This window comes from Trypanosoma equiperdum (assembly GCF_001457755.1).
Source record: "Trypanosoma equiperdum strain OVI genome assembly, contig: ctg_1403, whole genome shotgun sequence".
In the NCBI taxonomy this organism is placed as follows: Eukaryota; Euglenozoa; class Kinetoplastea; order Trypanosomatida; family Trypanosomatidae; genus Trypanosoma; species Trypanosoma equiperdum.
The window spans coordinates 10695-38474 of NW_027123398.1; the positions used below are offsets into that span (position 1 = coordinate 10695).

Sequence of the window (27780 nt, forward strand, 5' to 3'; positions counted from 1 at the left end):
AAAGATTAAAAACACACAACACACAAACACACACACGCAAAAAGAAAAAAAGAACGTTTCATGCGAGAACTGCGACAGCTGCTGATTGCTTCACTGCCATTTTATCCACTGGAACCAAAAACGACACGCGCAGACTATATACTAATTTAAAATAAATAAATATACATATCTCCCTTATTTGTCAGGCATAAAGGAAAAAAAAAACATTGGATGGAAAGGAAGCGTTATCTCGAAGAAACAAACGAACAACAGCGACATCTGTGGAAGACTAAGAGTAGACAAAAAGGCAAAAAAAAAAGAAGAGAAAACCAGATACCCCCCCCCACGAAACTTCTTTATAACATATTGTGACAACGAAGCAAACAAAATAGAAGAGGAAAAAAAAAAGAAAACCGTAGCTCCAGTGATAAAACTAATAAAAATAGAACCACCAAACGCCACTCCACCGTGGGATCTCACTTATCTCTATTTCTTTTTTTCTTTTTTAATGCCCTTTTAACGCTGCTCATGCAACATCATCACTGAAGATAAATACAAAACACATCTATCTCATGGCCCCTTTGCACGAGCGATTATTAGACCAACGCTCCTCTTTTTCCGTTCATCATCTGTTTCCCCTCCCTTTCTTCCTTCCTCATTTCAGTTCACTCCACTTGATTCTTTTTAACATGACTTTAGCTCTTGTTGTCCTTCCATCCTTTAGAAAGAAAAAAAATCCATGACTTCGTTTTCGCCTCAGAGTGACGAATCTACACAAACTGAGTTTTACAAATGCATCATGCATACGAGACAAATTATGTATTCCCGCCGCCGGGCCCGCAGACATTGATAACAGCAACTAAATACAAAAGGAGGAGATAAGCTATCGGGTTGGGCATAGCAAGTCAGATAAGGGGACGAAACATAAAAACAAACAAACAAAAAAGGGAAATAAATGAGCAAGAAGGCTGCCTAGCTAACCCTAACCCTAACCATAATCAATAGAACGAAGGAGAGAATGAAAACATCTACATTTGAAACCCGCCGCTACATATCAAAGGCCTCCTCCAGTTCATCCAGAAGAGACTCGTATCCACCGTGTAGACGAGGCGCGGCTGGTTCCGGTGGTGTTACCGCAGGGGTTTGTTGTTGTGAGCGTATCGCCTCCGTTCCAGTGCCGCTCGGCGAATTTATAGATCCTTCACCCAGCGAAGATGTGAGTGAAAATGGCCGCCCTACTCTGCTTTCCTCACCAGCTGGCGCGGCCTTCTGCCGCAAACTGCTCCATCGTTCATCCAAAAAGGGCAAACTTCGTGATTTGGTTAACTGTTGGCCGGGGTCCCGCTGACGCAGCGCACAGCTTTTACTTGCCCCACTGCTGCACTCACTACCCTCGAGCCTTCCACAGCTGTTATTACCACTGCGACGGCGACTGATCTGACCGCGTGCTGAATACGTGCTTTCACACAGAGCGGCATGTGAGAAGGAACGTCTGAGAAAGGGATCGCCCGCACCCATGGGTACGGGACTATGATGCCCCGCTAATCTAGCGGGTGGCGTGAAGGCAGCACCTCCACCTCTATTCACTCCACAGTGTATGACCGGCTGGCTACGCGTTATGCGCTGATTGGTTGTACAACCTGTAAATGGCTGTTGACCACTTTCAAGACCCTCTCGACCTTCGGCTGGGGAGCTGTGGCTGGCAGATGCACACGAACAACATTCCACTGGTCCCGCATTTGTCGCCGCTAACCGCTTCCCCTCGTCACTATGGCGTTGTTCGCTCTCCACCGCTAAGTGGAAATACCGCTGTGACGTTGATGAGAAGCTATCCCTTAGTGAAGCAACAGTGACCGCATGGTACGTAGATGGGCTCTGCTCACTAAACCTCCGCAGTCTCTGCGGTCTTTCGTAGCAGAAGCTATAACGCATAAAGAAACGCTCCCACAAGGTAATGCCATCTAGGGGAAGTGGATCGAGCAGAGGCCCAACACATTCCTTGTTGTCAGCCAACGAGAAATGTGGGTTCAGCAGACCGGAGTACATGAGAGCATCACTCGAAATACATAAACGTCGTGGCTTACATAGTGAAGAAAACTTACCCACCGCCGGGCACCAGTTGGGAGTATAAATTGATGAACCGCCATAACCCACTTTGAAAAAGGATTGCAGGGGGATGGGATGAGAGCAAGGTGATGTGGTGGCTTCTGTATCTACCGATGCGTTCGTCACTCTGTACTCCCCGTCATCATACGCCCTCCGCACGTCTATAGATGATTCTAGCGAAGTCAGCTGTTCCCCTTCTGTTGGAATGGTTGTCGCGAGAACGAGAGCTATGAGTTGACTGAGCGAAAGTGTGTGTTTTTCCACCCCCCACCGCTTGATGTCAGCCTCACAATTCACCGCGAAGGTACCTACGATGCCCGCGTTAAGGATGTCGACAATCAGAAGAAGAAAATTTTCCGTAAATTCGAAGCAGTGCGGGTAGATGCGAAGGAGCTGGTATACGGCATCAATAAACTGTAGCATAATGGGTGAGTTCTGCTTTCCACCCAACAGAGTATGCGGTGAGCCACTGGGTGAGGAACTCTCCTTTTCGTCAAATGTGTCCCCGTTTCCGCCACCGTTGTTGCAGTTTCCACTACCTTCGGAAACGGCGCTGCTACCATTTTGTGTGTCCCACTGGCTCTTCTTTCCTGTAGCTGTGCACGTAGAGCGGGTGGCAAAAGGGTGACCAAAGGCAACAAACTCCTTCTCCACCAGTATGAGAAAGCCTTCTACCGTGCGGTAGTATGGGTCGAGGAGGAGTTGCGATAAAGCACAGACCTGCGGTGTACGGTCCCACCCATCGGAGCAGTTCACCATTACTAAACGCGCATCCTTCCGACTCTGCAGTGGCGTGTACGAGGGTATCTGTTGTGATTCGGTGGGGAGCGGTGCAGCAGACTTCACACCACCAATGTTCCGACATACAGAGTGGAATGCTCTCATCCACATATACATGGTGGAGGAGGTGCCAACATCTGTTTTGGCCGGGAAAAGGGCATTTTCCTCCGATACACCAGCCACTAGACGAGCGGCATCCTCAGCGGTGCGCAGTAATCCACGGATGTGTTCCACCCATGCCATTTTGGCTTTGCCAAGCGGTTGGTTCTCTTGCGCTCGCAGTTGGGCGAGTGATGAGGTTGGTCCCCCCGCTTGGGTGTTCTGCCTCTTTGGAGCCGTAGCGCATTTCATCACGGCTGTGGGAAAGTTCGGATTGTGGGTAAATATTTCTTCACAGAGTGAATCATAACTTTCGCGTACATGGTGAATGTTCTCAAGTGAGCAGAAGCGTCTGTTTTCACCCAGCGAAAAGCCCCCTCCCACAAGCGTACTGCTTAACGCACGTATACCACTGCGGAGGTCAAAAATGTGCACGGGACGCATGCAAGCGTTTCGGTACTCTTCCACAGGGTCAGTCAGTGCCTTTGCGGAAGCGGCCGATGCATAAAGCGCCGGTATAACAGCGGGCTGTGCGGCACGAACAAGCCCCGCTTCGCTCGCTGAATAATAAAATGAAAGTGCCTCCACACGCCCACGTCCACGAAGCCGTGCTGTGTGCAACAGCCTGTCGTCGTGTAGACTGTTCGGTACAACAAAACGCTCCGGATACGTTGTAAAGTGCTTGTGGTCTATGTTAATATCAGTTATTCTCCACTGCTTCAGGGGAATATCCTGCCTTTCAAATTCCTCTGCCACAGAGTAAAGCCACCAATGGTGTGCTCGCCCTTGGGTACTATCTTCACACTCATACTCACATTCACGCTTATCTCTTCTTTCCTCCTCTTTCTGCCCTCCTCGTTCCTCCAAATCGACAAATGCAGTGAGAATATTTCGGATAACCTGCAGATAAAACGGAGTGTATGGATTCGGTAGGACATCACCAGCTGTTAGCACTAAGCCGACCATACGCCAAGGTCGGCGAGCGCTGGCCAATAGTCGGTTTCCGTATGAGGATGTCATTGGCGCAATTAACTCGCTATGAACCGCACTCACCGCATCTATCCCATGAAATGCTAGCCACACGCGGCGACATGCCCGGGTTTGCAGCAGAAGAACGGTTGAAGGCGTTCCATCCCTGGTGGTCAGCCACTGCACATCCGCTAAAGAAACACGAGGAAATACGAGTCTGAGCCTTATATAATCTTTGGAATCGGAGGAATCACCGTTGAAATGGCTGGTAGGGTTATCCTCACTATCACTGCCATAGGGAGAAAACGGCGGCTCGCAAGAACCCTCATTGGTGTTGTCGCTGTTACCACTGCGCTCACTGTCGCTGACAACTCTACTTTTGATGTTTGTCACTTCGTTGCTGCGTGACGTCTTCTCTGTTCTTAACGCTACCCGTTCCTCCCCACGGCCAACGGATGCCTGTCGCCTGTTGATGTTGTCAAATGCACTGGCTAAAATAATGTCAGTTTCGGTTAGATATAAATAACAGGGGTGACCGCTGTTAGCTTTAACGCCAACACCACCGGGTGACAGCCCGGTACCTGAGTTATACAGAGCAGCCGTCCCCCCAGCGTTGGTGGTCGCGTCACTTGCGGCCAGCAGATGCTGAGGGAACAGGTCATAAAACCAAACTTTTGTAGTTTTTTGTAGGCGCCGCTGAAGTAAGTCTGCTTTTTCCATTGCTCTGCGACTAGGAAAGAAATCGCCCCTCGCGAGTGCCGATAAACGGCGCCTATATTGCCTCCCTACGTCCGGGGAGAATAGCCCACTCGCTAGGCGGAGAGTTAAAGAGGGGAGAAATCCTCCCGTGATGGCACCACTGCACTTCGTCTTTATGGTGCTGTTGGTGTTACTGCCCCGTTCAGCTGCTATAGCATGCTCCGCCTTCTCATTGTCGTCACTGCTATCAGATTTTGTAACGGCAGGAAGCTGCTCTTCGAGGCTGTTACTAGTTGCAGCGTAAGCTGCTGCGGACGATGACTCCAGCGTACCCGCCCTTCTTCCATCACCCAAACCCCACTCAGTTTTTAAGACATGTTGTTGATTCCCCTGGAGGTGGAAGGCATCCACGAGAACATCTGTACAAACCGACAATACGGGGTATAGTTCCTTATCCTGCTTGACCTCGGGGACGCGACGGCCATCATCGGCAATGTTGCCAAGTTCCTCCTGCATCTGCTGCTGTTGCTGGCCTGAAGACACATCCCCCACACTTTCCTCCGCGCCGAGGGTTGAGGTTGCAGCGGACCACGTCGACACCGAACGCAGCATCGTAGGTATAAAACTTGGCGGAGTCAGCGCCTTTACTGATGGCATCGTACCCTTAGCATGGGATGTCCTCTCCCCCTTATCCGTGCCGCGCCCCGTTTGGAGTGTTTTCGGGGGTCCAAAATCGTCACAATCGTCGTAGCATGTGGGTTCTCTAACGTGTAGGAAACTTATCTCGTCGGTGGCGGGGCGGGCGGAAGTACTGATTGGAGCAGAAAGTGTTTCATGCATCATCTGTGACCACCCAAAAATAATCTCCATGAGGTTATCCACTTCCTTTCCTTCTTCCTGTTGCCGTTCCTTCAACACCCTATGTAAATAGCATATGGCTTGCACAACTTGTTCCACCTGCCGGGTCTTACCATCGTGGTTGCCCAACTTTTGAATCACGTTGCAAAAACTTCCCTGTACACCGCTGTGATTGAGGAAGGCCATATTCCATAGCGATGTTTGCCTGAGAAGTGTTAGTAGGAGTCGCGTAGATTCCCCTATAGCGAATTTTTCACTAGGGAAGTCAGTTCCTCCGCAACCCGTATCTTGCTCTTGCTTGCTTCCTCCATCGCTACTCAAGAGCACTGAGCTGACTGTTGGAATCGTAACGCTTCGGTCAGTCTTAACGAAAAATACGAAACGTGGAGCAGGAGAATCCATTCGGTTTCGTCGGGGCGTGTTCGACGTTTCGAGGGAGTGGGCCCAGTGGAACTGCAAAGACACACGTAAATCGCCACATGTAAGAGTTGATGCTAAAAGTTGACGCACAACGGGCGGCACCTCTAACTTGGGTGGCACTTCGAGTGCATAGCATCTTGCATCAGTTTCTGTCACGTCTTCCAACTCCACGCGCCGGGCGAGCACCAAAAGCGATGGACCAAGTCCACTCAAACGCATGCGCTGCCACTGAAGTTCCTCAGAAGAGCCCTCCACTTCGCCGAGCACACACTTTAGCAGTATCATTTCAATGGGCGAAGCAACCCAGTTTGATGGTTGAACGCTTTGTTTCCTCTGATGATGTTCTCCACCGTCCCGTCCTCCCGCAAGAACACCACACGCTCCATCAGCTTGCGTATCGGATGGGCATGCCACTGGTAGCGTTGTTCTATCCATCGCTTCAAATAATGCAGGTTATGTGTCTTTGTATATTTATTCACCTACGCCCCTCCTCTGACTGCGTTTGCCACCGACCACGCCGTCACTACCGATACTTTGCTCTGCTAAAAGCAGAAACTCCCTTCCTCTCCTTAACCAAAACGTATGATAAAACTAAGGAAAGCAGAGGAGTTAAATCGTGAAATCGGTTGAACAAAGAAACTGCAAGAAATATGCTGGTTTCTACATAATTGAAGCGTTTCCTTGTTTAGAAACTTACCCGGACAACCTAAAACTTTCTGGTCACAATCATAAAGCAACCGACAATAGCAATCCCCTCTTACACCCCGGTTCCCTCTTTCGAGACTTGCAACTGCGTGGCAGCGGCGCAACACTAAAATTACGATCAGTTTCAACGGCACTCAGAGGTAGTGGCAAAGAACAGGAACAGAGAAGTAATGCTGAATCCACTTCAAGGAAGGGGAGAAGGGAGTAACGAAAGATCAACCCCCAGATCCATGCTGAGAACCAAACGAAGCGAATACTACATAATAAAGATGTGTGTGTTTGTGTGTATGTGCCAAATAAGTGGTCCAACCTCAGGTAGCAAACAGTTTAAACTGAGGCATCACTTACATGCCGATTCCACCGCAAGATACAAATGGAGGAGAGCAGATGATGGAAATAGGATACCCTTTTAAAAACTTGGTGACTGAATCCTCAATTACGCATCTCCCCCATCCTTCGACACGCTGCACCTCCGATGTTACCCCTTCCTCCTTTTGTGGCTGGTCCATACGATATCCGCCCGTTTTCGATTTTCTCCCCTCCTTCCGACTTCTTTCGGTTGTTGTCTCCGTCGCTGCCTAGCACCTTCCAAGAGTATGCTACGCATTTTTCTTAGCATTTAGCGCTGCGGCAACGACGCTGCCTCTTCCCTCCGCATGATAGTCTTCCCCTCTTTGACTTTTCTTTTCGTCTCTACCTATTGGTTGGAGCCATTTCCAGCGGTTTTGTCTTTCTCGCCGTAGACTTTCATCCTGCCGCCGCAGCATAAGTATTAAAAGCAAGGCATCCACGAGAAGCATCAAAACCAAACCAACTGTGGCGTATACGATGCAATCATTCGCAGGACGTCCTCGCACATAGCCCAAATAATACCCAACAGCCCCCCCAGAGAGAGCCATCAATTGCATATCAAACCCAATGGAAGCACCGCGGAGGAAGCTAGAAAAGGACTCCTCCTGTTTCCGGTTCTGTAGTCCCTGTGCCTCATCTTGATGAAGAGGAATGACTGGGTTGAACGCACCGTTGGCCCGCCTGTTGCTGGAGTGCGCCATGCTCTCATAGTACTGAGCAAACACCGCTTGTTGTATCCTGTCAAGACGTTTATTCTTCTCTGCTCGGTGAGGGTTATTAGTTGGCGGTAACGCCGGGTTAATGATGAAAGAAACGGAGCGTCGGGACTTGCTCCACTCCGACAGGACTGTCTGCTTTTGAGTGCAGATTGCAATGACTTGGCGTAGCGAGAGGCCGCGGATAGAACGGCACACATGAAGGGGCACAAGTACTACACATTCATGCGGAAAATCCGTGAACCGACTATGATCATCTTCTTCAATTTCTTCCTCCTCTGCTTGATCGCATCGTTGACCGTTGGTTTGACAGGACAAAGGGAGGAGTTGCCTCATCAGGGTAGCAACAGCGTGGCGCACAAGCGCTACCAACCGTGTTAGAACCCACAAGTCCTCTGCCGTTCTGCAGCGAGTAGTTACATTCCTTTCCCTTGAGGTGTGGTTACTGGGCTCATCGGCCTCGCCAGCGAAGTGAGACTCATGACCGTCAGACGTTGGACGGGCCTTCTTAACCCATTGGAGCACTTGCTTTACGGTGATTTTTGCTACCCTACTCGTAAGTGGTGTGCTTTCGGGATAACAGTCGCTGGTAGAAGTTGCGAGCGTGGGAGATTCGACGAACTCGGCATGACTGGGTTCTACTGCATTTCTTGCCCTGTATGGTGTTTCTATAGGACTGTTGCCTCCTGGGACAGTTGCGACCCTTATGCCGTCTCCAACCTCATCTTCATCTATCTCACCGCTTTGTTGTCCTCTCTTCGCCTTCAGGGAGTGCCATAACCAACACACAAGCGACATTGTTGACGGTAGCTGAGTTTCCCTTAGTGAATCCCACTTGTTTTGAACAAATGACTGAACAGCGGTAGGGTCTCCGTGCCGGTCTAACAAGAGGCAAAGTACCACATCATGGGCAAGAATGTACACCATCACACACCCTTCGAAAGTGCAAGAAACAAGCAAAGGGGAAGATGCCACACCATGTGTATGCACGTGTGAGCAGATGGATGGGGACAAACGAGGACGCTCACATTTTTTCCCCAAGAAGAAATAGGCAGTTTTTATTTCGTTTAAAACAAAGAGAGGCGTGATGCACCTGCGGACGCTGAGGTGATCCAGCCACCACAAACAACACTGGCACCACATTTACCTTTCTCGTTTCAGTAATGTGCACCCCCTTCACACGAGAAATGTAGCAGATATGCCCGCATCAGCGCACCAACTCATTCTGTACCTCCGATTGTAGTCGCAGATGCTTGTGTTTGCACGAAAGTCAGCGACGCACAAACAGAGGGATGTTGATGGGAGAAGGATAAATGCACGTGAAAGAAACCATTGGTGGAGGAGGAAAGCACAGCAATCAGCATTCCATTCACCATACAGACTCTTTTCCTGCGGTCCCATTCTCTCTTGTTCTTATCATCCCCGACGCTATGTTTCAGCCCCGCACCTTCATCCCTCTGCACATAGTGATGTATGTGTCACTTGAGCTTCCAACAACTGAAAGTGATTTGCCGCCATTTTCCCAGCCCCCCTCCATGTTCGGTTGTTTCACTGGCGCATTTAACCCTGAGAAAGAGTAGAATACAGAGAGGACACGTTTCTAGTGACAATCAACAGCCGTCAATGATTTCACAATCGCCGACATCCTTCCCTCCTACCGTTACCACGCATCAAACTTATTTTTCCGCAAAAAATCACGGCACCTCACTTCGTAGTCTTGTAGAAGCGAATGGACAGAGGAGTTCAGCATTTCCTTCAGTGCTATGACACCAAATGCGGTGAAACCACCATTGCCATATTGACTGCGGAATGCTCTTGTATTTTTGTCCATAAGAGAATGGATAGGAACTACGAGTAGAGTAGGGTCTGGTGGTGCACCCGATGGCATCACCCTCCGCGATTTAATAAGCTTCTGAATTCGGTAAGGAAGGCTACGCTTCATATTTGAGTCAACTCCATCACCGCTTTCGATACTACTTGGTAGCGATGTAGCCGACAAGAAAGAACCATCCGGTGATGAGCCGCTACACATCTGGGCTTGGGACCGCGCCTTCACCACGGCACGACGTATGGTGTTTTGATACATGGCACGCCATGGAGGCATCTTATCATCATATAGAGTTGCGGCTGCTTGTAGTTCCGACTCTTCGGCTACCTTGCTGCATCGCTCCCATGTGGACCAGAAGAATTCTTCCACAGTCTTTTTCTTTTCTTCGTCTTCCTGAACAGATTCCGTGTAGAGTACAACGATGACACCCGCAAGTAGGACAGCCCGCTGTTCCACTGACTGAGAAATGAGCGACCGCAGCACTTCCATACCTGCTGCAAACTCCTTGTGCCGGGTTGTATCGAGTGCGATGATCACCGTGGGATGCTCTCGTTGGCATTCACACGCCGCTACCTTGCATGCTGCCGGCGAAGATGTTTGGGTGTCTTGAGTCCACCGCAGTCGCGGAACATCGCGGAAATCCACAGCGTGCAACGCAATCTGTGTTTGAAGAAGCATCTTGGTTGACCCGCTAGGGAGGGGTCGCCGCCATGCGGCAGCGGCAGTTGAAAGAAGTCTCCACGCTGCCGGTGTTGTTTTTGCATCAGCGGCCCGTAGAACGTGCATTTGCTCCCATATACCAATGTGGTCACTGTCCCTGCTTTTCCCCAACTCGGCAGCGGATCCACCACCCTCATCGAAACATGCATCCATATCTGTTGACTGAGGCGTTTTTGAGTGGTAGAGAATACCTTCCCTTAGAACTCTTGCCCGCTCCGCAGGCGGAAGCATCAGGGCAGCGATCCAATGCCCTAAAGACAGATGCTGTCTGTCGGACAGCTGCCTCGATACGAAACGGCTCCCAGCACCTCCACTGAGACCGGAGGATGCAAACAAAGATGCCCCATCCGTACCGGTGTGCTCGTCACGGTCGTCGTGTTCTCGCAGATCACTTCCAAAAACGATTATTTTCGATGTGAGACGGAGTATGGGCGTCTCCCGTGTCGGTGCATTTGTACTTTCATCGTGGCTGAGTTCCTCATTAAAATTTAACAACGAATCTTCACCTGTCTCACTGTACGGAATCATTGATGGTGTGAAACCTCGGCACATCCAACCTGTGATTTCCTGTGAGCGGGATCCACGACAAATGATGTCAGTAAGGTGCCGGCAAGCCGTAACATCGCTGTAGGAGGCAGAGTAGAAACTGACTAGGTAGCTCGTAAAAGTATCCACCCACTGTGGTAACTCCTGCAGTAACAACGCCACAGCAGAGTACTCAGCTCCAGTGGAAAAACAAAAGGGTAGCGGGGAATGTACCTGAAGCGACTGTTCACGTGAAGGTTTGGAAGGTGCACGCGGGAGAAGGGACACGTCCGCCTCAGACATCCGGGGCCACCGTTGCTCCTTGCCTTTCATTTCGTCTACACACGCCTTTATGACGTCTTTATAAGACACCAAACTGGGGCCACCTGCTTCCGGTAGTCTCGGAGCGGGGTCAACATCTGAGGAAGTTGCGCAGTGGGAGGTGGTTGGCACGCTCCGCTCACTTGTGTCTGTGTCCACTTTGCCTCGCTCAACGCGCATTCGTTGCCTCGGGGCGTCCTCCTTTTGTTGCACTTCAGCTTTCAATGTTCTTTGTTCACTCTCCTCTTCCACCTCAGACGGCAGAAGCATAATCCTGTCGTCCACAGATGACGTGGTAGTGTCTAGAACGGTATCTACTTGTTGCCGACTTAGATAGGAACCTGGGATGGTAGCGTTGTTGTCGATTTCTTCTGAACGCGAACGTTTTAGTGCCGAATCTCCCTTTCCCTGCACGTTTTCCTCAACGTTCGCCTTTTGTTGTGTAGGTGAACCGGGGAACCCACTATGCAAATTTCCAAACGATATCGGGGGAAACTTTGACACACCAAAGAAAGCAGGAACCGCACTCTGTGAACCGAACAGCATGCTTCTGTTGCTCTGGTCTTGAGCCAGCGTTTCGTTGCGCTCTCCACTTTCACATTCCTTTTTGTTCGCCTGCTGGGGTCTCTCGGCGACGGCCACAATCTCAACCTCGGAATTCTCTGTTGATCGACTGCTCTCGCTCTCGGGTGCTTCAACAGTTGCGTGCAGAGTCGGTGACATCACACCTGGATGATCACTCGGCAGTGGAGTCACCGCTGTTTCAGCTCCACTTGATGGTTTGTACAACACCAGCTCTGAGGCATTTTCATCGAGCTTCTGCTGCTCCTGCTTCTCGTCCTCGTTATTCCTCTGTGAAGATCCCTGTGCGGCAGCATGTGCCTCATCAGCTCCTTTGATAGGGTCGGTAGCGGCTGCCGTATCTGGTAACTCCTTAGTTGTCTCTTTCTGCATATTGCTGCTTGCCAACTGGTATATCGAGGAGTTTTGAAGCGAATTGATCAGTATATTCGCTTCACGCAGAGCCTCGTCCTCCTCTCCATAATCGCTTTCATTGTTCAGCACATCCTCCTCGCCACACACTTCCTCAGCATGCAGGCCGAAGCCTGTCTCGTTGTGCGTCAGCTCAGTTTCATCATCGTCGTCAAATACGGAGCTACGCGTGGAAACGCTTTCCCTGTCCATCTCCGCCACAACCTCCCGGAGCTCTTCACCCAATTCATCACCCTCCATGCTTCCAGAAACACCATCGTATTCACAACCCATAGTAGCGTTTCCACCCCAACGGGAATCATCCTGAGCTTCTGTCTCCATTCCCTCACGCTTCACTTCCGCACGTGAAGCATTGTTAACACACCACGCCAACATGCGCTCCCGAGAGGCCTGTATACCATCAAACCATTCACTTCCTGCGTCCAACAATTCAAGCGCCGCTACATCCTCGTTGTAGGGCGGACAGTAAGGCTCCAACAGTTGCATAAGATTCACGGGGCAACGCATATTTTCGAGATCCGTTACGGGTGGTGACGATGCTCCTGACACGGTTCCCGCCGCATCGCCGTCGAACGCACTTGGAAACAACTCGAAAGCACGTTGCCAGACCGTAAAGCCGACGAAGGAGGAAAGTGTCGGTAGGCACAGACGTGGCTTACCACCGGTTTCTTCTAAGTGACGAAAAATTTGCTCTTGCGTGGTATACGGCGAGGAATCCTGCTGTGACAGACGTAGTACAGTACGGTCCTCACTTAGTTGTGGGCCCAGGCCCATCGTCAGCAGCAATTCCACGCAATGCTTTGGAGTAAAAAGCAACAGCTCTGCCAGTTCACTTACAGCCATGGAGCCCCGTACTCGACCTTTTCCGTACACCACTACGTTAGCTGTGACAAGGTCCACAACAGCGCGGAAGCGCGCGTAGCTAAAGGAGTGGGAAAGAATCGCACGTTGCAGGACTGTTAGTCGAGCAGTTCTACAAAGGTAGAAGAAGCGAAACCACTCACGTTGACACCAGCAGTGGATAATTTTGAGCGCAATGCGCACGTGACGGCTGCGTGCCATGCAGGGAATATAGCTAAGCTCCCTATAAACACTACCGAAGTCTACACTGCTGCTTGGTGGTTCAAATACGGAGGTCGGTGCCGCAACTGTGGTGCCTCCAGAAACGGAACTAACCGTCACCTGTGAGACCCGAAAAAATCCTGCACGATTTTCAATTTTCGTCAGCTGGGAAAGACCGTAGAAAAGAATAACAGCAGAGAACATTTCTGAGTTTCTCAACCGTTGCTCCGCTCGATACGACACCACCAAATCACTAAAGCACTGGGCAATAGACTCGAAAAAATTCTGCTTTTCCTGCACAAAGTGTCTACATCCCTCAACACTACGGCACAAGTTTGCCCCTCCCACAGAGAGTGCTGCTACAGTAAACTCCAACCAACGCAGGCGCCGACGCGACTCCCTCCTAACCATCTGCTTCGTCGTTATCGTCTCACACTGCTGTTGCAATATTCCTCCACGTAAATCTCCCCCTTCGTTGACATTCCCCTCAATACGCTCCCCACACCCATCGTCCCGCAGTTCTGCTCCTACAGGTGGTAACTGAGGCACCCAATTGGTACGAACTTGCCGCATGCGGTCCCACAGATACCGCCACACGTCAAAGGGAGCCAGAAACACCGCTGGACCGTGTGGCTCCCGCAGGTAGTGTTGTACAAGAAAGTGCATGCTTTTTTCGAGTGCAGTAGGCGTACGCAAATGAGCCGGCTCCACAACAACACCTGCCGCTGACCGTCCGTATGGTTCGACAGCTGGAAGCTGTGAGATTCCATCGCCGGTGTTGTTGGCGCGGTTCCCGCCACAGAGAGCTGCCAGTTGACCACGCCTCGGTGGCTCATCTACCTTAAACTCACAAAAGGTAGAGAATGGTGGGGTAGACAGGGCAGCGCGAACACTGAGGCCGCTCATCGCTGTCCCAGCCGCTGTTGGTAGGGCACACGGTAGACCGGGGGCAAAATCACGAAAAATAGCGCAAACGCTTGATACCTTTTCTTCTTTTTTGACTATTGTTCGTGTGCTTCTCTACTCCCTCAATAAAGGATGCTAACGGCGAGCAGTAACAACAGCAAGAAAGAAAGAAAACACCCAAGAGAGAGGAGGAAAGAAAATGCTGATAAACACTTTAACTTTTGTGAACAATCAATATATTTTCTTCACGATATCCATCCATTAACTTGAAGATAAAACAGTCCGTCAACTGCCTCCAACCTTGCAGCACTTCTCACCTTTCGTTATATGCAAACTATGCCTGGAAAATGTATCGGACACACTCCATCAGCACATCTATGAGGGACTCCCCGGAAGAACTACCGGGTACAGTCCCCAAATTTCTATTTGATCTACCATGTGCACCGGCATATGGTTCGCCATGCAGCCACCTCTCTTCCTCCACTTCGCCATGTAACCCGAAACTCAGATTCATCGTTCTCTTGTTGTTTCCACCACCACCAATGCTCCTCTTGTGCATTTCACCCGGGGTAGTGGTGACTCCCGTTCCAGTTCTACTTGAATTAGTGCCGAGAAGTTGTGATTTCAAATAGTCTGCGATTCGGCATCGTACCCGCTGGCGCATCGCCTGGGGAATTGCTTTCCCGAAGCTAAAAGAAGCACTGATGTCACTACACGTGAATGAATTCGACTGGCACAAAGCCTCCCACCCACCGTTGACTCCAAGAAAATTTCGCGTAATGTCATCGCAAGCAGCACGCAGAATGTTCTCCCTTTCGCTTAACGCATCTTGCGGTGGGCTATCATAGGTAAGTCTAACTCTGTGATTCTTCTCTTTGGTGTTTTGAGAAGCTGCACGAGTAACGTACCTGTCGCCAACCACAGTAGCGTATGACTCTAGCTCATGGATGAATTCCACGAGCTCCGCTACCACACGCGCTACCCCTCGCTGAATAACCCACTGCTGTCGCTTGTTGCCCTCTGCAGCAGCGGCAAAAGCGCTACTCATGCGGCGGCGGTGCGTACTTTCCAGCTTCCGCAGGGTTTCTCTTTGCATGTCTTCCAGAGTTGCTATTTGCCGCTGCTGTTTTTGCTGTTGTTTTTCCACACGCTCCATCAGCATCTTCCGGTCTTTAACCATTGCACAGTATTTGCGACGTTTAGCCTGCAACTGTTCCTCCAGCTCGGTAGTGCGCGCTAAAGCCTCATTCAGCCTCGCTTCAATACAGTTGTACTCACACGCAGGTGATTGAGGCGCGGTAAACCTCGCAGTGTGGGCATCAGCACGTTGTTCTTGTAAAGCGGTTGGCTGTGCTGCTGCAAGTAATACTTCCTGCTTCACTACTGTATTATGAAGAGGCAATCGCGCCGGACGTGTCACCCGGCTCCCATCCTTCACGTTCTGCACAGGAGGCCGACGATCCTGCCTTACGGGTTCTGACACATTCGTTTCGAGACGCTTCCTATTTTGTTCCTCATTCAGCTTAATTTGTTGCTTTAACATGCGGCACTCAACATTTCTTCGACTGAGTTTATTCTGAAGAGCCTGCAACACCTTGGCTATCTGCTTCTCAAACAAAACATGGCGGCGGGACTCTTCTCCCGCCGCTGTGGCCCTTTCCTCCTTAACCTGCTGCAGCTCCGAACATGCTTCTCGAAACTGCTCCTGTGCGCGCAACAACGCCGCCTGTGCTCTCTCCTCTGCTTCTTCTTGTTGCTGCTGCTTCTCATCCAACTCCCGTTGCAACTGCTGAATGTGTACACGTTGCACAGCAGCCCTCTCGTCCGCGATTTGTTGCTGCTCGAGTAGTTCCTTTCGCGCGCTGACGGACAGCTGCTGGAGTTGAGTTCGTAGCCGTTCCCGCTCGGCAGACAACATCTGTTCACGTCCTTCGCTATCACTAAGACGTCTTTCCAGGGTGGCTACCATACTCTCCAGTTGCTTCCGGGTGCCATACATACTTCGCTCCGCTTCCGTGTGAAAGTGTGCGTGGAATGTTAGTTCTGTTTCGTCTTCACAGTTTTCCTCGTCTTCTGCTTCGAGGTACTCTTTATTCCGGAGCCGCTCCAGTGATGCACGCAGAATGACTGTCTCCTCCCGAGCCGCCTGGAGACTGGCTCTAAGATGCGCTTGCTCTTCTGACATGTCTGCTATTCTTTGCTCGTTAACTTCGAAGGTGACTGTTAGCGTGGCATGGTTAACAGTCAACTGCTGTAATTCCTCTTGTAGCAATTTCGCCTCATTAGTAGCTTCTCGACCAGCAGCTTCGGCCTCCTCATACAGCTTCTTATATCGTTTCAGCTTCTTTTGGTTCTCTTCCCGTTCGCGGATCAAAACTTCCTCAGCTTCGCGAGTGGACTCCCTGTACTGTAACTCGCATTTCTTCCTCAACTCCCGCTCACCCGCAAGATTGCTTTCCATTTGTTGCAACGCCGCCCGCAACGACCGCACCTCATCCACAAGTGTGGAAAACTCTTGCATTTCTTCATGAATGTACTGTAAGTCCGCTGTATACTTTTCCTCACGCTCCTCAGCCTCTCGCCGCGCCTCCGAAAGCTGCGTTATTAGCTTTTTATTTTGCGCGTTCAAAGAGGTGATGTCAGCCTGCTGCTCACGTGAGGCGCTTGCTGTCTGCTTTGAGGCGGTATCCGTTTCATTGCAGTCACGAAGTTGTTGGAGTAACAGACGCTTTTCCTCCCGTAACCCTGCAACCTCACCCTGTAGATGCGCTAATTCCAGGTCCCGTTGCTTCAGGGTATTGGCTTGTTCACGAAGCAAGTCATCTTTACGCTGAAGCGCCGTAAGTATGAGCTCAGCCATACTCTCATCATGTTCCGCTTTTGCCTCACCCCACCCCCTTTCGTTCTCATTTTCATTCCGTCCCCTTTCCGCCACCGTATACCGCCCACCACTGTATTCACTCGTCTCGTCCCCACTCACATTCGGTGAGCGAATCTCACTTCCGCAGAATTGTGATGAAACACAGGCACTATCATCCATGTTTATGGCTACCCCTTCAGTCACGGAATCGGGGCTGAACTCGTTGGAAGCCGGCATATCGGTAAAAATACCATTTGAGTGACACGCAGGAGGGCGAGGTAGGAGGTTAGGAGGGAGGTACCGATATTGTTGATGTAGCGACGTTGGCTGCACACCTTGACGACAATCACGACTATGTTTGGATACGTTTCGTACATCATGTGAGCCCGATGGAAAATCCACCTCGTCCATTGCCATCGGAAGCACCCCTCCGGGCACCTTCGGCTGCCTTTCTCCCTTTGTCGCAGTTTCCGATAGCTACAAGAGAAAAAGCGAATAACATTCATATTTATATGGGAAAAGCTGTAGGTTAGAACTGGTTCCCCCCCATGGAAGACATCTACTGTCACGTGGAAAACAAAACAAAAACACAGATAAGCATTTATTCGAGGTTTCCTCCAAAACTCAGCGCTCACACACTAAGTCCACACGACTTGGCGCTCGAAACTAAAGTTTTTCCCTCGGATGCGTGCATAAAAAAAAAGGTTTAACCGCGGACCCTCTTCCTTCCACAGCTAGTCGACTGGTGAGGCCTCATTGAGAAATTTGAATACGTGTCTGTAGCACATAAGCAATTCTCGTTTCGTCGCTGAGCGCCGCGATGCTGCGAGGTGCGCTTGCATGTAGCGAAGAAGCGGCTTCCTTGACGAAAGAAGCGACAAGAAAACTGTTTCATCATCGTAGCCCATCCGCAGGAGCTTCCCCACTTCCTTTATGCTGTCATCACCAATATTACGATTACCGTTTACCCGTACGTTGTTTCCACCATTGCATATAAACCGCGATAAGATGCCGTTTTTATCTTTGCAGTGTTTACGCCCTGCAAAATATTGTGAAACTTCGTCAGTTTGTTTGTACACGAAGTGCCTGCAGTTTGAAGAGCCGCAACGGCAGACAACAAAGTACTTCTTCAGTGCATTTTCACCATAAAAAAGTGGTGCCACTCTGTGCGAGTAGCTAATCGTCAACTCGGAGCCCGCTGGCACATCACGGGTGGTGAAGAAACTATTCGCATCCCCGAAGTACGGAAAGTTTTCTATTCGACTCAAGACTTCCTTACATTCGGAATATTCACCTGTTGCAGCAGCCGCCGGCCAAAATTCTTTCGAAAGCCCACAGCAGCAATTGGGTTCACAACTATGGTTCATGAGATGGTGTGGCAGCGGTTGAGTGACAAGCTCCATTAATGAACCTGTTGGGTGCGTGTAGTGAAATGTGTCTGGCAACCGCGTGTGCGTATCGCCAAGTAATAGCACCAACTGGGCGGCGTCCATATATGTGCGCTGTGGGGCAACTACCACCCGAGTGCCGCGTGGTAACGCCTTTGTCGTGAAGAGTCCCCTGCTGTGGATGGGGCTACTTCCCACCCGAATACAATCAAGTGTCGTGCCCTGCAGGAGGCCCCGAAAGTAGGGCGTTCCGTTTAAATTTTCCAAAAAAATATTTTCAGCCGAAACGGTCCCGCTGTTATCACTGGCGGTGAGCGACTCCCGCGAGTTGGCGCATTCCGCCTGATGAACAGTTGTGGTGGAAAGCGCTGCCGCTTGCGCGTAGGCCCCTGCAGCAATAAGCTGCTGTATTGAAGCTTCAACGTCCATAGGGGAAGACAAGGATGTCCGCAGCAGAACCGGCGACGGTGTTGCCGATGTTGAGTTGCCTCCTGATGTCGATAGTGGCGGCGCTACACTATACCGCGTATAAAAGGAGACACGCCCCATAGTGTAGCCAACATAGGCCATGGCGTTCAGTATGCCGTAGGTTATGGGGCCGACAAGGGGCATTGCCAAAGCCCCCAGCACAAATGCAGAAAGGCGTAAAGACGATGCGGCAGCATGTGGCTGAGGTGGTTGCATCACACCTTCGTCCAGCGATTCCCACGAGCCACATGACACTGCTTCCCCCTCAGAGGATGCAACAAACAAGTCAGGGAACATCAGCTGCTCTCGGTCTGCATAATTGGTGCGCTTTGTACGGCGCGGCAATCTCTGAGATTTGGGCTTCTCCGAGTCCGATCCAGATAAAGAGGTAACAGCACAACCCGAACAAAGCCTATTACACAATAAATGGGTGGTCGTGACGGTATTTAATCTCTGTAATACACTCTTCCGGTTTGCTGTTATTCGTCCCCCAACTACACCACCAAGTACCATATTAGGTCCACCTGCCCCACACCCCTTTCTTCCTATTACACATATCAGTGCATAAACAAAAAAAAAACAAGCATCAGGTATCGTCGTGACAAGCACAGAAACGTGGCAAAGGCAAAATGTTCAGTCGACACCTGATGTATCCTTTTGTTTTGGTCTTGTTAGGTTCCACCCGTCACTCCACTCACGCCTTGGAAGTGGCTGACGAACTGACGATACGGTGGCTGCCACCTCAAAATATGAGACGGAGCCCAAGGAAGGGGGAATGCAACGTAATGCAGCGATGTGAAGACCATATGATGAAGCAATCAAGTGCTCAGAAAAGCACATCGGGCCCATGCCCTTGCTTCGTGTTAACACCTTTTGTCACCTGTAGGGATCTTGAAAGTGTGCCTTTCTCAGGCTCAGCGGCTCCTCCCACCTGCGAAGTGGCGTTGAAATCGCACGCAGCATGCGCATGAAAGTTGCGTATGTCAACTCGATGGCGCCGTAACAACTCAGCGAGGTTCGGTGAAGGCAAATAACTGGGTAGTACGGTGGGAATGAGAAAGAGTTTTTCATTCGTTCCGCCGGTGTTAACTCTTGGCACCCCTTTTGTTGGTATAATTGTCCCATCGACGTCCCCCATGGCCACCAGAGTGCTGGGTGGGGAGAGAAACTGGCAGCCGATATCACGGAGTAGATTTTCTATCGACTGGCCGCGGCGAGAAGCCACGAGCCTCGCTAACAATTCCGCTCCTGGGCAATGTCCCACCGCCGCCGCTGCCGCTGGAGGTCTCAATTGTGGTTGTTGAGCGTTAGACCACGCGTTAAGTTTTGCGACCACCCGTTGAATGTAATCGGCGAAACTCACAACATTTCGCAAAGAGTTTTGGTACTCATGCAACACAATCAGCAGTGTACTCTGAACTACCTCATCCACAGATGGTGCGTCGTCGTCCAACACTACCTTTAGAATTCCCCTCCTCGTTTGCCGCCCCTTCCCGCCGCTGCCACTGTACGTACACTGCGGGCACACATCGGACACAACGCACCAATGCAAACTTTCCTCCTCACAAGCACCTCCCGCATCGTCTTTACGACATCGGTTCCCACTTTCGCTAGATTGATCGGTTGCCGTGCCGCCTGCCTCGCACTCATCATCAGCATCGACGGGTACGCCTCGCCACGGCTTTCCGGCATAAACCCTCATAACACTCTTCAGTTTCTGCACACTCAATGGAGTTGGAAAGCGCCACACTCCCCAATCATGTAGCATCACTGCATGCGCTCGTGTATGCGCGGTGTTCGTCAGTAGAGCGGCGTCAAAACCAGTGGAGGCAGCGGCAAGATATCCTGCGAGAACAAACAGCGAGGGCGGCAATTCACTACCTGCGGGTTCAGTGGAGGCGCCAGGGCGCTCAGTGTCCAAAACCCAGACATGTAACGCTTGCAGCGTCATACCACTATCTTTTATTGGCGCTGCGCGAGTTACTGTGTAGGAGGGAGCATTTCCTATAAGCGTGCCCGCAACGGCCATCGGCAGCATCGCTGTCCCCCCTTCACCACGTGGTCGCCATTGTAGAGCGTTAAGAAACGACAAGGGGGATACATTACAGGATCTAAGTTCAACCGCCACATCGCTACGACTGATGCTACTGACACTATTAGTCCCCCTCTTACGTAGTAGAAGGTCAGATAACGTGCCGCTACAGAAAGATCCCACCCACTCACGCCGCATACCGAACTGCACAGCAAAGGAAAGTCGAGTAAGGTGGGTTACGCTCCGACAGTGATGATGGAAGCTTTTTTCCCGAAACCACAAATTGTGGCACACATAGCAGTAATAATCCTTATTACAAGGTGCTGTTTCCCCCTCCTCCTTTTCACAGCTGTGGTACTCGTGTTGAGAGGGCCTCACAGTTGGCAAAGTTACCTTCCATTGAACCGCTCCAGTGAAGGTCACACGATGTATGCTTAGCAGTGCGTGTTGTTCGTCACTACCATCACTATTCACTCCACTGCTACTCACATCTTCATCAACACCGGGCGCAGGTACAGGCTCGCCTGACAAGATGACACCGTTACCAGTTGAACGGCAGATGCTACAGTCCTCATGGTCAGCATCGGCGGCTGCAGCCGCAATCGGTTTGGGAAAAAATTCTTCATAGCCCATACGCCGTGCGTCACTAAGAAGAAGGGAATGCTCCCGACCGTAGCTATCGTGCCATGTTACACAGGTATCAGATGCAGCAGAGGAATCTCCCTCAGTTTCTGTAAAGCGGAGACTAAACGTACGGTTGACCGTCCTTATACCCGGAACTGGAAGTGAACGATCCAAAGAAGCTACTTTTTCATGAGCCTCTGCCCGCCGAATCGATTCCGTCTCCCCATCGTTTCTGTCCTGCTCACCTGGTAAACGTACGGCTGATGACGCCGGTGGTGATGTGGGAGGCAGCATTGCCACCAGCCGTGTTAGTATATTCTGAATTGACACCAAAAGACTTATTCCAATAGGAGCTAATACAACCGCAGCCAAATTTCTTCCCTTTTCCGCTTCCATTAACCCTGCGGGGTCACAAGGCAGTGCGACCGCCGATAACAACCGGTCCTCTTCCTTACCTGAGTTGCCGCCTCTTCTGTCTCCATCCACAGACCCATTAACCTCGCTACCAAATCGAACGACACCTGAACGCCTCGTGGAAAAAAGTTCAATCTGTTGAACATTGGTATCGGCTAGATATGGCGTAATGACGTCGCGCAGCACCTCTGGTGTCAGGCGTTCAAGTAAACTCTGCTGATGCCGCTGGTCGCTGTGTAGCTCCACCGAAAAGGAGCATGTACGGTCTGCATCCTCCTGCAGGGCACCAAGGTTACGCAGCATCCGCCTCTGGTGTGCACGGTGGGATGCATCCTCGCCACGCATGGTGTTCCTTGCAAATGCGGCTACGAAAGCTGCGCAAAGCCGGTCTTGTACGTGTCCAAATGTAAGCAGCGGTTTCTTGGACCTCTGATTCTGCTTTGGAGCCCTGGGCAATTGCGGTTGAAGTTTTCGGATAAGTTGTTCATCTTGTGTATACCATTGTGTCATAGTCCGGTGCTGTGATGAAGGACGGTGGGCGGAATGCTCAAGCGCGCAACGGTGAAGCCGCAGCAACGAATTGGCAAGTAGAACACGGTACGATTCAGGGAAGGTGGAGAGCACAAGCTGCTTAATAAGTGAGGCGCTGGGGCGGCGTTCCACCCTGTCATGCTCACCATATAGCGCAAATACGTCATCTTTATCGCCACCCCCCACACCACTAGTGACAGCTTTTTCCTTATTCACAGTTTCATGTGAGTCGGAACCCTGTGTGACAAGTCTCCACAGGCGTAACGCGCACTGTGCCACGCTGCTATCTACAGTGCGAAGTGCCCTACCGTTCACGCGAAATTTTCGAAAAAAGGCCACCACATCCGCACTGCTAGTACATGCGTACCATTCATAAAGGATTGAAAGCAGCATGAGTGGTTCACTCAGAGTGTGCCCACTGGTGCTTTTGCCCCTCTCTCCGATTTTAGAAGCTGTACTCCGCTGAATCAGAAGTGACTGCAAGTATTGTGCTGCTGGTGCACCTTCGCAGCTTTTGGAATCCCCAACCTGGACAGACACGCGTGGATAGAGAAGTAACGCCGGAACAGTCATTGCGCAGGCGATAAGTATCGCATCCTCGATGCAGGCAAACTGCAAAGCATAGTACAACATTAATGCTTGCTCATGAGGTATGGGGAAGTATGAGACAAACTCCCCCTTTGCGGTTAAACAAACGTCGTTGTAGAGGTCGATCAAACGTGGCATGTCCTTAGATAATTCAAGGCAGCTATCACCTATACAATGAACATCGTCACCACTCCTTTGTTTCGGGCTTTTGGAGCACTGTAGAAGTCCCAGGTCTAAGAGCTGTCGGATGCCCTGTGCTATCGCCTTCGGTTTAGGTGCATCTGGTAGTAATAACAACAGCGAACTTGCCTGGTGAGGAAACAAGTACTTGACCCGAAGCAGCAATGAAGCTACATTGGCTGCGGCACTCTCAGGAATTGTGTGTGCAGGCGCCGCCGGAACCAAGCCGCTCAAACTCCTCTGGTTGCTGGTCAGAAAGAAAGCTTTCCCGCTTTCATTGTCTTCCCCCCTATTATCCTTTACTTTCCCATCATCACCCTTTTCGTCTGAAGTGACTAGCTCTTCCTGTCCACAATTGCCGTAGTGGGTCCCCACAACCTCCTTTTGGAGTGTGAACATACGCCTCGGAGCCAAACGAATAACAAAACTATCGCAGGTCCTTCCAGCCCTCCCCGCACGCTGCCGTGAGCTGCTAACGCTGACGACAGCCGTGCTGCGGAGCGTGACACCTGTTAATGGATCAGAAAAGAATCGCCGCTCGAGGCAAGAGTCTACAACACAACGCACGTTAGGAATGGTGACGGAGCTCTCAGCAACGTTCGTTGACAAAATAATTCGATAAGGGAACGGAGAGGTAGTTTCACGTAGTTGTCGTTGTGGACTTCCAACTGCCGTGGCGTGCAGGAGGGCAACAGAAAATGAACATCCTTCGTACTCCAAAAATGTGACATTTCCGCTACCCGCGTTGTCGTAAGCATAGTTCATCGTGCTATCAACACTAATTTTGGTGGTGGTACCCGCAGGTTCTGCATGTCGCTGGGTATCATTAGTCCCTTCGTCGTTTACAAGCGTTTTTCTGCACAGAACTTCAAGAGATTGCAACACAAGGGACATTTCAGCAAACCCGGGAAGAAACACCAATATGCTCTCCGGTTGCTCGTTGTTTTGATCTTGAGTAATCCCCCCTTTCTCTTGCACGGCACCACTCCCCTCAGTCGTGTGGGGCTTTGACCTACAGCTGGCTAGGTTCGCGATGCTTTGTAGCGTGAAGAGTACAAATTGTGCCAGTGCACGTGCCTGAGGAGAATGTATCTCGGGGCTAAAACGTATATATGAAAAGAAGTGCACCAACGAAGCCATCACTCGGCGTGCGGGCGGTAGCAACAGGGGACACAACCTTCCATTTAGCGAGGATACTACTTTACTTCCGTTATCCGCACTCTTCTCATCAGCACCCAACAGCTGCGACGACTCCAGGGCGCTGGGAAGGTCGTCGATGAAATACTCCTCAAGACGATAGGGACCACTTCCCGCTAAGCCGCTGCGCACTGCAACGTCCGAAACCTCATCCGGTAGCTGGGCTGCCTCATTGCCTAGAGAGAGAACATACGGTTTGCAGAAAGCGGAAAGATTCCTCGTTGCTTCAGACGGTGGTGCGCTAAACTGCGCACCTATGAGATAAGATACCATTTGCTCTGCCGAAAGCGTGGCAGACATCAAAATCAGATGGCGCATGCCCCAAGATTGTTCCCTGTCTTCACCATGCTCTCGTTGGTAAGCCCTAAGCAACTGTTGTTTTGCCCACGCAAGAAGCAAATCCGTTTCCATATCACGACAGTGTGCCTCATCGATGATCAGTGTCGTGTGAGACAGTAAACTGTGGTCGTGCTGCAAAGCGTTGAGTATGTAGCCGGGCGTAGCGTATATGATTTCACTTGCAGCTGAGAAACAGCTGTCGCCGCCGACTGCGTAGCCCACGCGGTCGCCAACGTTGGATGCCGCCGGTGTTGACGAAGACGACGCCAAAATTGCTGCTGTAAACTTTGCCAGCTCCACGCACGCAAGACGCGTGGGTTGTGACACTATAATACAAAGCCTACTGCTCGCACCAAACACTGTAGCGTACTCCCGCGTGCTGACATTAACAGGGAACGGAGAAGGCGGCAGAAACGTCTCAACTGACCTCATTACACCTTCTTTAGAATCGATGACACTACTACTGGCGGCAGAGGACACAATTTTCGCTTTGTGAGAGATGTCAATTCGTTGTAACATGCGCTGCCAGTGGCTGTCCAGAAGAAACAGTGGAACCAAGCTGCTTTTCCCCGAGCCAGTCGGCGCGTTGCACACAAACACGTCCGTTACTGGCTGCGGAAAATCAGTTAAAATTGCGGCGGGTTCGTTTCCTCCGTTATTCTTTAACCGTTTAGCGCTTGCAGGAGGAAGGGGGACTGCTGAGTTTGCGAGAAACAAATTGGTCCACTCGGATCGCTTCTGCCATACGCCCAGGCGCTGAAGTGACGGATAACTCTGCGCCACGCACTGCCAATCCATTTGTTTGCGGAGTACATTCTCTCGCAATTTACTAATAAGCGATGATGAAACAACAGGCTTTCCCTGTGCAACAAAGGCTCGGGGTTTTGGAACCACCCTCCCACGAGCCTCGAGCGGGGTATTCGATTTTGCAGTCGATGTGAAAATTTCCGCAAGCATAGTACCAACAGGCTTTGGAGACACGCCAACGGTGGGCCCCGCTTTTGGCTTCTTCCGCTTAGAAATTGTCTCAAGCAGTTTACTCATGCCGTGAGCGCCGTTCTTGCTAGAAATAGTGCGTTCGTTAACGTCACATCTTCCTTCAAGGTCTGTGGTGGGTTCGGTGCAATTCGGTAAATTAACAACTGGGTTCTCGACCGGTTCTGTCGCTTCTGTCAGATTGTCAACACGCGTGAAGTTGTCACCTGAGCCTATTTTAGTTGAATACGGTCTATTTATCTGATATAGAACGATACGCCGCAACAGCGTACGGTGATCTTCGCGTAGCACCAACACAAAGCGATGCATGATGACAGTAATTGGTCACTTTGTTGGCAAGGAGGGGGGCGTTCAATTGAAACAGTATCAGAGCAGAGAAGGATTCAGAGAATCAATCAACGGAGCCGGGGTATGAACATTATGTCCAATAGCGGTGGCAGACAGGAAGAGCAGCATTAAAAAACAGAAGATATAAGGCCGAATTTTTACAAAAAAAGAGGGAACCATTAAAAACGAAAAGAAGTTAATTAAAAGAGAACTTGTGTGCAAACTGCCCACAAAATCAGACGACAGTTACCGGCAAAAAAAAGAAAGAATCGTAAAACGACACTTACATAAAAAGTAAATTCTGGAGAAGGAACCAATTCGACGGGAAAAATCACGCACACTACCAAACAGCCTCTACAAATTACCAACGTTCATGAAAACTGCGCGAGTGACAGCAAACGAGTTGGCCACCGCTGAGTACCTTACACTAACAACAAATATATTTTTAAAAAAAGTATAGTCTCAGACAGATATTATGGCAAAGCGAACCAAAGGGCAGAAACTCGGCGGTTTCTTTTATTCATTGCAACATCATGAAGCGGCGCTAAGTGATGTGTGTTTGGGTCACTATCGCACGACTCAGCTGCCGGCCGCACTCATCAAGAGAGAGAGAGAGGTACGCATGTATGTATATATATGTATATATATTACAAAGTGAGAGTGTGCAGCCAAAGGGACATTGCGTGTGTGAGCGTGTGCCCGGGACGGGTGGCGAAAATACAGGTCAAAAGGGAGCACTTCACGACAGTGATAACACAAGCACGTATCCGAACAACTTTCACAAACCCCATCCATATTCAGAATAAGGAAAAAACATGGAAGTACAAACAATTTGGATATGAAAACGCTTTTCTTTGGCATTATTGGGGCAGGGTGTGTATGCAGAGCCCACTGTTTCTAATGGGATTCGAACCCTTCTGCAGCTCCCAGGCACAGGACTATTGGATAGATCTGTCAACAGAAAACATTTCCGTTAGTGAGAAGGTCTGATCAAGGTCTATAGCTTTTGAAGCACTGAGCTGTGGCACTTGTTTGAACCTTTTCCTCTTCAACATGTCGCGAGTTTCGATTAGAAGTTTACCATACGACAACGACTGGTTGTTCATAAGCATGCACGTGATACACTGCGTGGCCGCACCACCAGCGCCTGTAGAACCCGTACCAAATGTGGCAGTGTTCTTAACATCAGCAGATGTTTGCTCATCAGCACAACCAGAAATCATCATCACATCCCCCAGAACATCATTTCCCTCACGAATTCGCTTCATGTGTGGCGTACCCGATGCTTGCTCACCTCCACTGCAGACATAGGTAAAAGGAAGATCCATAATGGAACCTGAGTGGCAACAATCGAACACAGCTGTGAGTCGTACCTTTTCAGGAAGCCTAGAGAAGAGAAGTTTGTGTATATCATCATCAACAATGCATCCACTTTTCTGGAAGTCCACAGGGGCAATGCATTGATCGTACTTCTCGTCACTGTCGCCTCTGGATTTGCATTGTGTACCATGACCAGAGTAATGGAAGAAAAGGACAGCACCTGGTTTTGCATCCTTCACGAGCCACGCCATGTAACGTACGATATTGTCGCGGGTTGGCTGGTCGGTCCTCCCGGGGAAATTGTCCTCGTCGACGAGTATGACGGCTTCGTTGATTGGGAGCCCCTTTTTCTGCAGTGTGGCGAGCATTTGCTTGACATCATTGCAGCAACCGGAGAGCGCTGCGGAAGTTCCATAGTAATTAATTCCAATAAATAAAGCTCGAACTGTTTGGCCAGGAAGAGGTGTCGCGACCCATGG

At 50.5% G+C, this 27780-nt stretch overlaps 7 protein-coding genes across 7 annotated transcripts; all 7 read right to left on the reverse strand.

The window, feature by feature from the left end:
- Positions 1 to 1026: 1026 nt before the first annotated feature.
- On the reverse strand, positions 1027 to 6345 carry TEOVI_000553300 (myotubularin, putative; the record flags this gene model as incomplete). Its single annotated transcript, XM_067221296.1, has 1 exon — positions 1027 to 6345. The coding sequence occupies one exon, from the start codon at positions 6343 to 6345 to the stop codon at positions 1027 to 1029; it is 5319 nt and encodes a 1772-aa protein (XP_067077397.1).
- Positions 6346 to 7214: 869 nt separating this feature from the next.
- TEOVI_000553400 (uncharacterized protein) lies at positions 7215 to 8609 on the reverse strand (the record flags this gene model as incomplete). The annotated part of the gene is made up of 1 exon (XM_067221297.1): positions 7215 to 8609. One exon carries the CDS (start codon positions 8607 to 8609, stop codon positions 7215 to 7217), a length of 1395 nt encoding a protein of 464 aa, XP_067077398.1.
- A 733-nt stretch (positions 8610 to 9342) lies between these two features.
- On the reverse strand, positions 9343 to 14037 carry TEOVI_000553500 (uncharacterized protein; the record flags this gene model as incomplete). The annotated part of the gene is made up of 1 exon (XM_067221298.1): positions 9343 to 14037. The coding sequence occupies one exon, from the start codon at positions 14035 to 14037 to the stop codon at positions 9343 to 9345; it is 4695 nt and encodes a 1564-aa protein (XP_067077399.1).
- A 334-nt stretch (positions 14038 to 14371) lies between these two features.
- Positions 14372 to 17314, reverse strand: TEOVI_000553600 (uncharacterized protein; the record flags this gene model as incomplete). Its single annotated transcript, XM_067221299.1, has 1 exon — positions 14372 to 17314. One exon carries the CDS (start codon positions 17312 to 17314, stop codon positions 14372 to 14374), a length of 2943 nt encoding a protein of 980 aa, XP_067077400.1.
- A 317-nt stretch (positions 17315 to 17631) lies between these two features.
- Positions 17632 to 19266, reverse strand: TEOVI_000553700 (SET domain containing protein, putative; the record flags this gene model as incomplete). Its single annotated transcript, XM_067221300.1, has 1 exon — positions 17632 to 19266. One exon carries the CDS (start codon positions 19264 to 19266, stop codon positions 17632 to 17634), a length of 1635 nt encoding a protein of 544 aa, XP_067077401.1.
- Positions 19267 to 19579: 313 nt separating this feature from the next.
- On the reverse strand, positions 19580 to 25963 carry TEOVI_000553800 (helicase, putative; the record flags this gene model as incomplete). Its single annotated transcript, XM_067221301.1, has 1 exon — positions 19580 to 25963. The coding sequence occupies one exon, from the start codon at positions 25961 to 25963 to the stop codon at positions 19580 to 19582; it is 6384 nt and encodes a 2127-aa protein (XP_067077402.1).
- A 956-nt stretch (positions 25964 to 26919) lies between these two features.
- Positions 26920 to 27669, reverse strand: TEOVI_000553900 (metacaspase MCA2; the record flags this gene model as incomplete). The annotated part of the gene is made up of 1 exon (XM_067221302.1): positions 26920 to 27669. The coding sequence occupies one exon, from the start codon at positions 27667 to 27669 to the stop codon at positions 26920 to 26922; it is 750 nt and encodes a 249-aa protein (XP_067077403.1).
- Positions 27670 to 27780: the final 111 nt, after the last annotated feature.